The sequence below is a fragment of the Arvicanthis niloticus genome, chromosome 4 (genome assembly GCF_011762505.2).
Source record: "Arvicanthis niloticus isolate mArvNil1 chromosome 4, mArvNil1.pat.X, whole genome shotgun sequence".
Classification (NCBI taxonomy): domain Eukaryota; kingdom Metazoa; phylum Chordata; class Mammalia; order Rodentia; family Muridae; genus Arvicanthis; species Arvicanthis niloticus.
The window spans coordinates 53,923,885-53,934,250 of NC_047661.1; the positions used below are offsets into that span (position 1 = coordinate 53,923,885).

Below are 10,366 nucleotides of genomic sequence, written 5' to 3' on the forward strand. Positions count from 1 at the left end.
AGTGTGTGTGTACTGCACCCAGTGCAGGTTGAGGGACCTAAGTGTATGTAGGTATTTGTTGTGTGCATATGAATATGTGTGTGAGACAACAGTGTGAGAACATTCAAGCAAGACCCGCCCCTCCCTCCCCATCCTGCAGTTTTCAAGCATGCAGCAAACTGCATTGTTAATACATGTACAGAATCTGTGCCATGATGGGAAAAGGAGAGAAAGCCATAAATGTCAACCTCCCCCCTCCCTTTCAAACAAAACTGCAACTAAAGGGAAGAAAAGTTGCTGAAAATAAAAAGACACATTGAATTTTACTCATTTAGGGTCAATACAACGATCCCCAATATACCTCACACATGGCACAGTCAAAGTCTCGAGTTTCAGTATAAAAAATAATGATAACATTTGCTGGCAAAAGTCTGCGAAGGCACTTCATTGATTAATGATCTGAGTATGGCCCTTCCTCAAAATCGCATCTGAGAGGGGGGAGCACACTTTTGTATTCTCTAGTTATCATGCGTTTCAGTTCTGTCCTGGGCAGGGGAAATTGTAAGGATGTAGTTATTGGGACAAGTATACTGGGAGCCGGGGATATATTTCTTTTTATTTCTCCTTTTCTTTTGGAAATCAAAACAAAGCCACTAATTTATTTTCTTCTTTCAGTTAGAACCTGTATGCTGTTTTCTCCAGAACTTCGAGGTAATCCGGCTTAGTTTGAAGTTTGGCCCTTAAGTCGAGGTAATCACTTTTGGGGGTTTGGTGGTCTGTGAAGCCCTTTCCAGCTGAGAAGAGAAGGGTTTCTTTGAGCCTGGCATCCTGCTGTAAGTCTGGATATTGCATGCCAGGGGGGTGGACATGTAGTTCCTTTAATTTGGGCACTGTGCCATAGAGACAGTCCACAAATCCCACTGTGCATGGAGCAGGCTGTGGCCTCTCACGGTCTAGTAGCAGATTGCCACCACCACAACCTCCCCCAGGGGGAAACAGCACCACCCCACCATTCTTCTCGTGGTGACGGAACCCAGCCAAGTCTCCCCCAGTCCCTCCACCTACCCCTGAAACCCCACCAACTGCCGAGTGGTGGGGGTGAGGGTGGTGATGGTTCACCGTCACTATGGTGTTCAGTTGGGAGTTGGAAACAGCCAGGGCCCACTCCTTCTCTTTTTCCAGCAAGGTCCGGTAGTTACTGTGGTTCTCCTTGGGTGTTTCTGCAAACTGCTCACTTCCTAAGAGCACCTCACCCATTCCTGGTGGCTGTGTTCCAGGACCTCCACGGTCTGAAGCTCCTGCATCCTGGGCTGCAGAGGCAGCCACTTCTTCCTCCTCTCGAGGCTTATAGATGGGGTTGTTACACATCTGAGTAACTGGGTGGGGTATATACTCATACACGTGACCCACGGGAGGGGCTTTATCTGGCGAGGACAGAGTTGGTCGCCCTCCACCTCCGTTCCCACCACCATTGCCTCCACTGTCCTCAAACAGACGGTGGCATTGCATCTGGATTCCTGTAAGGTCCACACCTTCCTGCCTCTTGCTTCTAAAGGGCAGCTTCTTCCTACGCCGACGGAGCACATAGGCAAAGAGGCCTGCAGCAACAAAGACAGCTGAGAAGAACAGAACCAGCAGGCTGAGAATCAACACAGAAAGTGGCACAGGGCCCCCGGGAGGAGAGAACTCATAAGGTGATGCACTTGTTGGTCTCCCGTTAGAGTGGTTATCTCCAGGCTGGGGTGGGGATGGTCCAGGTTGGGCAATATGCAGCATCTCTGGGCATAAAACTTCCAGCTCAATAGTGCGCACATCACGGTGGGTGAGGTTCTCGGGGGTCCTACAGAGTACATCACCTACCACGCTGACTGAGCTGATGGTTTCGATCCACTGCTTAAAGGGGACTAGGTCACAAGTGCAGTCCCAAGGATTCTCATTGAGATCTATCTGCACAATGGCATTCAGGTGTTCAAGGACGCCAGCCACTGGCAGATAGAGAAAGTAGTTCTTCCTCAAGTTAAGCCGAGCCAGGGATGTGCCTGCAAAGGCATCAGTTGGCAGAGTCCTCAGCAAGTTATTGTTGAGAAATAGTAGCTTCAAGTTGGGCATGAGGCTGAAGGCTGCAGGTTGGATTTCCCGGATGACGTTGAATTCGAAGTACAAGTAATGCAAGCTCTGTAGACCCCGGAACATACCTGGTGTCAACTTTTCTATATCGTTGCCGTTAAGAAAGAGACTCTTCAGGTTGGGCAGGTTGATGAAAGCCCCATCCTGGACATAGGAAATGCGATTGTTCCCCAGGTGCAAGAGATCCAAAGAAGAAAAATTCCAAAAATCAGAGCGGTATATCTTCTGAATAAGATTGCTGCTCAGGTACAGCTTCTTGGCATTCAAGGGCCTTGGAAGGAGTTCAGAGATGTTGTTAAATCCTCGTTCTTTGCAGTTGACAGTCAAGCCAAGGTCATTGATATGCAAATTGCATGTACACCCAGTAGGACATATAATGGGAATGGGTGGTCTAGTCTGATAGGGAGCAATAGGAGGTTGATTTGGACCAGGATATAAAGCCTGGGATGTCGAAGGTGGTCTGGGTGTTCGGGGCTGTTTGGTGGGTTTTGGTTGTTTATTAGAGGACTTATATTCAACAGATGAAGCAGTAAAATGAACAGAAGACAACATAGAAGAAGGTTTAGTTGGCCAGGCATTCTCCTTGCTTGATGATAAGTGGGGAATCCCCAGACTGGCCTCCACCTCAGAGTCAGACAACAGTGGACAGAGTTCAGTCTTCTTGATTTCACGGAGATCCTTCCCATGGAAATGGAAAGGCGTCTCACAGGTGATGTCTCCCACCAGGGCTGTGTAAGGAATTCGCTCCAGCCAACTCTTCAGCTGTACAATCTCACAGGTACAGTTCCAAGGATTCTCTTCTAGCTGGAGCTCCATCAGGCTTCGGCCAATGTGATCCAGCATCCCACGGTAGAAGAGAACCTTTAACCTGTTTCCACGAAGGTCCAGATGGGTTAAGGAAACAGCTTTAAATAAATTGGTTGGAAGCACGGGGATGAGATTATCATTTAAGATTAGAACCCTCAATTTACTTAGGTTGCGAAATGCCCCACTTTCTATACGTTTAATGACATTGTAATCTGCCTGCAGATATTCCAGACTTTCTAAGCCAAGGAAGGTGTCATTTCTGAAGACATCTAGTTTGTTCTCATGGAGATATAGTCTCTTTAAAATCTTAAGGCCATTAAAAGCTCCAGTTTGAATGTCCTGCAGTGCATTGTTCCCAAGGTTAATGGACACAGCATTGTTCAAGTGAAGAAAACTATTTGTGTACAATTTTCTCATCGAATTCCTCTGAAGATACAGTTTAAAAGGTCTTGACCAGAATTCAGTAATCTGACTAATGTTTGTAAATCCTTTGCTGTCACAATGTATGTGAAAGAGGCTTTCTTTAACTTCGCAGTAGCATGGATCAAAACAGGGCTCATCTATTTCCTCTGAGTCCTCGATCAGGGGAATTGGGGTAGTCCATCCTAGAGCAATTGTGCTTAGAAGAATTATCCACAGCATTCTCCCTCTGTGTAGCATCTCAGCTATGGTTGGCTTCATCGTTCCTGGTTGATTAAAAAACTGCAACAGAAATAAAGATGCAGAATTTTTAGCTTTTGTACTACTTTAATTGATTCCTACATCTGGGGTATTTTCTTTTTTTAAAGAGTAGCATGAAAAGCTTAGCAGGTATGGAACTGAAACTCCAAATGAGGCAGCAAAAGGTTTAATGCTTAAAGTGTGCCCTATATTTTAATTCAAGAGACTCTGGCATATTGCAACATGCAATGACATTTTCCTGAACCAAACCCTGTTTCGGTAAATGTTATATGACAAAAACAAAACCAGCTTGCACTGATTTCCTCTTAAAAAAAAAAAAAAAAAAAAAAAAAAACAGAATTATAACCCTGACTCAGCTTTGTGGTCATAGACAGATTCAGCTGTAAAGACAATGACTTAGTAATTATGTTTGCTTGCCTCTTTAAACTAAGGTTTGCCATTGCCGATCTTATGGGAAGTCATGGGAAAAAAGGAATGTTCTGCAAACTGTAAACATTTATTATTTTAAAACATGTTATAACCAGAAGATATTAAAGAGTGTGAAGAAAAGTGAACATATTATCCAATATCAGATGTTGAGATGTGAAAGTTGTTATAAAATAAACTTAAGCTTTCTTTTAAGAAACCATGAAAAGCTACTTAATTACTATGTGAGCCCACTTCCATACCCAAACCCTAGCCTTTTCTGTCCAAGCATAGAAAATGTAAGTATCCTTTAGTTAAATAAATAATGTCTACACATGTTCTCATTTGGGAAGTTAAAGCATTAGAGTGATGAGATCTTCTGAAGAACAGGCCCATGCAATTGTCAGAGCTAAAGATAGTGACAGCTAAAGGTCGCTAAGCCTGGGAGTGTCTGAAGCAAAACACTTGCAAGAGCTTAGTTTGGAGTAAGAATCTGTGCCTTGGGGATCAACTGAGGAACCATAAAATATAAAGGGAATGTAGCTGGTTAGAAAAGAAGTAGGTGGTTAAAGGCTATAGTGGGTGGAAACTCCAATTCTTGCTCATTAATTATCAAGCATGTAAAAACATTTTAGAAAAGATTTATTTTTCCAATGAGAAGAAATTAATTCAGTGCCCTAATCTGGAAACATACAGTGCTTTCATTAAAGGTTTTCTCACTTTTCTTAGTCTCATCAGCATATGAAGACATGTACATAAATACATTATAATATGCCAGGTTTATTACATTATCCTTCCCAAGTCAGTGAAATATCAACTGAATTTCAATGGCTGATTTTAATCAATAAAAATAAATCAGGGTCTCCAACCTATATTTTCTCCCCACATCAGATACATATATCAAAGAAGTATTTCTTAACTTGTAACACAAGGAGCACAAAGAGATAATTTATAGGGGAAGTGGGAAGAATTTATCTTTACATTCCACTGGCATATCATGAACACAGCTGCAAGGAGAAACTCTTGAGAAAGCAAAGTGGAATCTGCCTCCGGCATGTAATAGTCAATTTTTAGAAACAATTAAATGAAAAAGAAACAGAGAAAGCAGATGAGGATACATTACAGTGCCACTTAGTCTTCCCTTGGCTTCCTTGCAAAATATTAAGATTCGACTTACATTACATTCCTTCTCACTATTTCAAAAAAAAAAAAAAAAAAATGTTTTTCTTGTTTTTCACACTTCTGGGCTTCAGGCAACCCGGCTAAACCAGATATCGTTGACTTACCTATTTTGCAGGAGATTTGGATTTTGGTTTTTATTTTTGTTTCTCGGCACTGACTATGGAAAAGAATGAAAAGACAAGCAGCAAGGAAAACAACGCTTGAGTTTAAGGATCCTCTCTTGTCCAGTCTCCTCTCGCTGAAGCTGAAGCTAGGGGGGCTGGAGAAGAGGGGGGAAAGCCCTAAAAAATAAATTAAAAAGCTAGCTTGAGACGTGCAGAGAATGCAATGGGCTCTTCAATGGGCTTCTTTAGGATGCAGGACTGCCGCTTGGCACCCTCAATAAAAAGGAGGGAGGAGATGAGGCTGCAGCAGGCTTCCAGCTCCGCTGCTACTGGGCGCGCCGCCTCTGTAGCGGCTCTCCCTGGTTACCCTACACCGTTGGGCACCAGGGGGGGAAGGCAGGCTCACACCACACTGCAGGATTTGGATTTCTTTCGCGCTGTGTATTTTGATTGTTTTTTAATGTGTGCTGAAAACCCTCCAGCGTTTCTCCTCATGAAAATGGGCTGCAAGTAGGGGAACACGCTTAGCCCTTGGTCGGGAGCGAGCACTAAGAAGCCCTGACTATACAATTGTGTGTGTGCACACACGTGCGCGCGCATAGCGTCTGCTCGTGGGAGCATGAAGGGGAGCTAAAAGAAGTAAAGCAGTCAAGAGTATAGGTATTCAAAAGAATAAAGCAAGACTGAGAAAGAGAAAAGAATCCGGGGAAAACATTCCTTTGCTAGAAGGACATGGAAAGAGGTGGGGGCGAGAATCAGCCCCTTGGACCTTTGCTTTCTCTTCCTCCTCTTCTGTGGAGGCTTTGGAAAGTGAAACCATATTTGGAATGGGCCTTTCTCTTCACAGACTTCCCTTCAAGGCTAGGATGAGCTAGTTACCCACATCCTGCAGGTGGAAGAGCTGAGTCTCTCTGGCGCTGGCTGGCTGTCCCAAATAAGAGCTCAAGCATCCTCAGCGCCTTGAACTGACTTTCTCTTGAATTTTGCTTCAATCCCTTTGCACCAAAACCTTTCGTTCAATTTAGATTTACTTCTAACTCAACAACTATGTGTTTCCTTTTAACTTTCTGCTCTTCCTTTCTTCTTTTCTCTCCTCCTTCCCAGCTTCCCCTCCACCCTCTCTCCCTTTCTCCTTCTCTATATTGCCCTCCCTTCTTCCCTTTCTCACCCCTTCTTTCCCCTGTCTCTCCACTGCTAGGAGGATGGAGAAGCTGGAAAAGCAATAGAGCAATTCACACTCCTCCTCTGGAGACCTCAAGAGAGGGAGATGTCTGACATTGACGTTCTTTTCCTTTAGTTCCTCCTGCTGCTCTCTTCTCTGCTCCTCTTCTCTTCCACCCTCTTCCTCCTCTTCTTCTCTCTTTCTCTTTTGTCTCTAATATTCCCAAAAGATAATGACAATGGGTGTCCTAATAAGAGGTGATTAAACAAAGATTTGACAGGGTGGAAGCAACCAGCTCTCTCACAGACTCCCTCTAAAAGGACCTTTCAAAGGCCTCAAATGTTAGGAGAAAGCACAAGTTCGTGGTAGAATTGGGGAGTGCCCAACAAGCATCAAGGGGTTCTGCTAAGTGGGAACTGTGCAGTGTGTCCATAATGCAAAACCCCTTCCCCCATCCTATCACCAATTCATAGGGGGGGCCATAGGCTCACTGTTTCCTCATTACTAAATAACTGAACTCCATTGTCAGAGCCTCAAAGTTAGAAGGTATTGAGGATGATTTTCTTAAGGTATTTTACAAAACCAAATTAAAGAAAAAGAAGGAGGAGGAGGAGGAGGAGGAAAAGGAGGGGGAGGGGAAGAGGGTTGGGGGAGGAGGAGGAGGAGGAGGAAGAGGAGGAGGAGGAGGAGGAGGAAGAACATAGGTATGAATTTCTTACCACTTTAAAATCTATTTCATGTAATTGAGCAAAGCAATGCTTAAAAGTCAGTCTGAGATCTGGATGATAGCTTGCATTAAAAATATCCATGCATCTGTCCATTGCCCCACAGTAACTAAGATTGGAAACAGCAATTGAACTCAGTAAGCAGGCTGGAAGATTCTCTAACACTCTGTACCCTTCACATCCCAGACCCACCCTTTTCTCAGAGAGGTCTCCACCAGGAAACTAGCCTACACTGAAAAACCTCAGTGTACACTGAAAACTGCTTGGGACAGAGCAGTTCTACCTCCCTCCCCAGTACCCCTAGTCCATCTCCTTGGTCACCCAGTCTGCAAAGGCAGCAGCTGCTTCAGGGGATCCTGTGGACACCCAGGCTCTAATGGAATGAATAGGTTATCAGGAGACTGTCCTGGGCTTCTCAGTCACAGTAAATGGCCTATGCAACCATGTCTCAGTGGTCTGTGGAACCACAGTTCTCGATGCTGGACTTTGGCCATGTCCTAAAGGCCTTTTCACAAGCTGCCTTTCCTTTATTTTAGTGTAACGTGTTTAAAAGGTGGGAAGGGCTCTGAAAGTTAGGGGATGCTGGGCCCTTGGGCTGGTTTCTTCTGTGTCCTGCTGGAAGCGCCAGCACCATTTATTTGTCCAGAGAAGGACAAGAAGCTCTTTCTACACAGCGAGCCCCTTTCCCACCCCCCCTTCAGTACTCCCCTTCATTCCAGATCTAAGATTAAATATTCCAATATGGAAGCGAAACGATCTCCCTGGAACAAATAATTAAAATGCTGCATCATTCATTTTCTGAAGAGCTATCAGCCTTCTATAGAACCCTTTTTATTCCACTGCCTACAGGCAAGGCACACAAGGAGTCTCTTTAGAAAAAAATTATATATATATATATATATATATATATATATATATATATATATCCATCCCCGTTTTCCTTCTGTCTCTTAAAATACAACCCAGCGCTCCACGGGGGGGAGGGGTTTTCCTCTTGGCCACCTGGCCTATATGATAGAGTTAAGATTTCTTTCCCCTGAAGAACAGGTTTGAGGTTATATTAGTCTCCAGAAACCGTTTTTTCATCAACGTCTTTACATCTATTGAATCCAATTCTTAAAAATAAATAAATACATATAAATAAAAATTAAAAAAAAAATTCTAGCACCTGTGAATGTATAGAAGATCCAGCAGCCAAAGTCTATGCGTTCTACACATCCTACATGAGACACACACTGATTTCAATCAGGCAAAGTAGGAACGGATGTCGACGAGTACCTATGGTGCAGAGCGCTCAGGATCTCCGAGGTTCGCTCCAAGGGGCTTCTCAGCGGGAGGGGCAAACTCTCCGCGAGGCTGCATTGTATCCGTCATTCTGTCGCCCAGGATCTTCCCCTCTTCTAGCCACCAACTTTCGGAAAGGCTACCAAATCACGCTTGTAATCCTTTCAGAGTGGTCCACCTTTAGACTTAGAGGGAAATGGTCGCTGCATAGCGATGGGAGAGCCGGGCGCGCACCTAGCGCGGTGAAGCTGGCGACCGTGGGCTCAGGACCACTGTTCTCTGTGCTTGCCCCGGATGACAGGCAGGCTGTGCGAGTGTCCCAGGACCTGGATCGCCTGATCAAAGATCTTGATGCTCTCCCTTCAGTGGCACGCTCCCCAGTTCCTGAGAGCCCGGGTCCCTTTCTGCATTTCTCTTTCTCTGTGTCTCGCTGAAAGATTGTCTCTCTCACAGCGCAATCCCTGGCTGCGGCCTCGGTCTACTCTAGGAAATAGAGCTAGCCCTTTGCCTTTCCCGAGTGTCTTTGCTCTTTGCCCTTTGGATGGGTGGGAGTGGGGGTGGGTGGCGTGGAGATGAGAGAAGACAGGGTGGGGAGAGACAGAAAGGAGGCAGGAAGGGGGCGACTAGATCTCAGATCCCAGCATTGGTCAGGTGGCGGGGTGGGGGGTGGGGGTGAGGACACAGATACAACAGTATGGCTGTACACACCACATTGCACTTGGCGTTGGGAAATCTCAGGCAGAACACGAATGCGATGTGATCCCGTTGGTTGGCGGGGTGTGAATCCCCTGACAGCCCACCATTCGAGCGCCTTCACTTCTTCAGCCAGAGGACAGGGAGAGGTGGGTAGAGGAGGGGGGCGAGCGTTCCAGGCCAAGGAGACGCTCCCGGCGGCGGCGACAGTGGCGGCGACCGCATCTTTTTAAGACTGACCTGCTTTAAAAGTACCGCTTTGATGGCCTAGGGAATAACTAAAATCAGATTACACGTTACTTACCGAACGTCTGCCTTTAAACTGGGAGCGCCAGGTCAGGGACTAGAAGGCAATACAGAAAACGCAGGGCTGGAACCCGAATGCAAAGCCATCAGCCGCCCCCAAATCGCGCACCGAGGGAGCGGCGCTCCGGAGCCCCCAGATCAGCCCATCGCTGGAGCCTCCGCCAGCTTGTCCCCCCGCACCCCCGGCCCCTCCTCCGCGCCAACTGTGTAAATCAGCCGCCGCAGTCCTCTCGCAGCGCATCGCAGGCAAATCCCTGCTTAGGAAGCAAGTGATTCTCTCTCTCTCTCTCTCTCTCTCTCTCTCTCTCTCTCTCTCTCTCTCTCTCTCTCTCTCTCTCTCTCCTCTCTTCTCTTCTCTCTCCCTCCCTCCTTTTTTCTCTCTTCTCTCTCCCTCTCCCCCCCCACCCCCCTTACTATTTATTGGTCACAATTTGCAAGCTCCACTAAGAGAGATCCTGTCAGGAAGTCAGCATTCTGTATCTGTGGATTGATTTTTAACTTTTGCAAATGAGAGATGGCTGTTTGGAAAATTACAGCTCAAACTGAAGGGGGTGGGGTGGGGGAGATGATCAAATTAAGAGCATCTGAACTGTATGGGGGGCGGGGGGGGGCAACATCGCTGAATGCTTACCAGGAGCCATTCCAAGTGCTTTGTAGAAACCACCAACGGTCTTGCAACATAGGTGACAAACTGAAAGTACACACATTTCCTCATCTCTTTATACTTACTAACGTGAGGGTTTGGGGGGGGTGACGGTGATGAAATTGTAGCATGGTTGGAAGGGGGTGGGGATTTTAGGGAGAGGAGCCAGATACCAATTGGTGACAAATGAGATGAGGACATTAGGAAGATGCTTGCACACATGTAAGAGTGCTCCATGATCCGGGGGACCACTGCCCCCACTGCAGTC

At 46.0% G+C, this 10,366-nt stretch overlaps 1 protein-coding gene across 4 annotated transcripts; it reads right to left on the minus strand.

Moving 5' to 3' along the window:
• Positions 1–277: 277 nt before the first annotated feature.
• On the minus strand, positions 278–9,646 carry Slitrk3 (SLIT and NTRK like family member 3). 4 transcript variants are annotated; one of them, XM_034501481.2, is made up of 2 exons: positions 9,454–9,646; positions 278–3,615 (listed from the first exon to the last, which is right to left on the minus strand). In XM_034501481.2, the coding sequence occupies exon 2, from the start codon at positions 3,592–3,594 to the stop codon at positions 655–657; it is 2,940 nt and encodes a 979-aa protein (XP_034357372.1). In that variant the 5' UTR covers positions 3,595–3,615; positions 9,454–9,646; the 3' UTR covers positions 278–654. The 4 variants fall into 4 exon arrangements, with proteins under 4 accessions (XP_034357372.1, XP_034357375.1, XP_034357371.1 ...); XM_034501484.2 differs by lacking the exon at positions 9,454–9,646 and adding an exon at positions 9,165–9,431; XM_034501480.2 differs by lacking the exon at positions 9,454–9,646 and adding an exon at positions 8,451–9,121.
• Between the last annotated feature and the right edge of the window lie 720 nt (positions 9,647–10,366).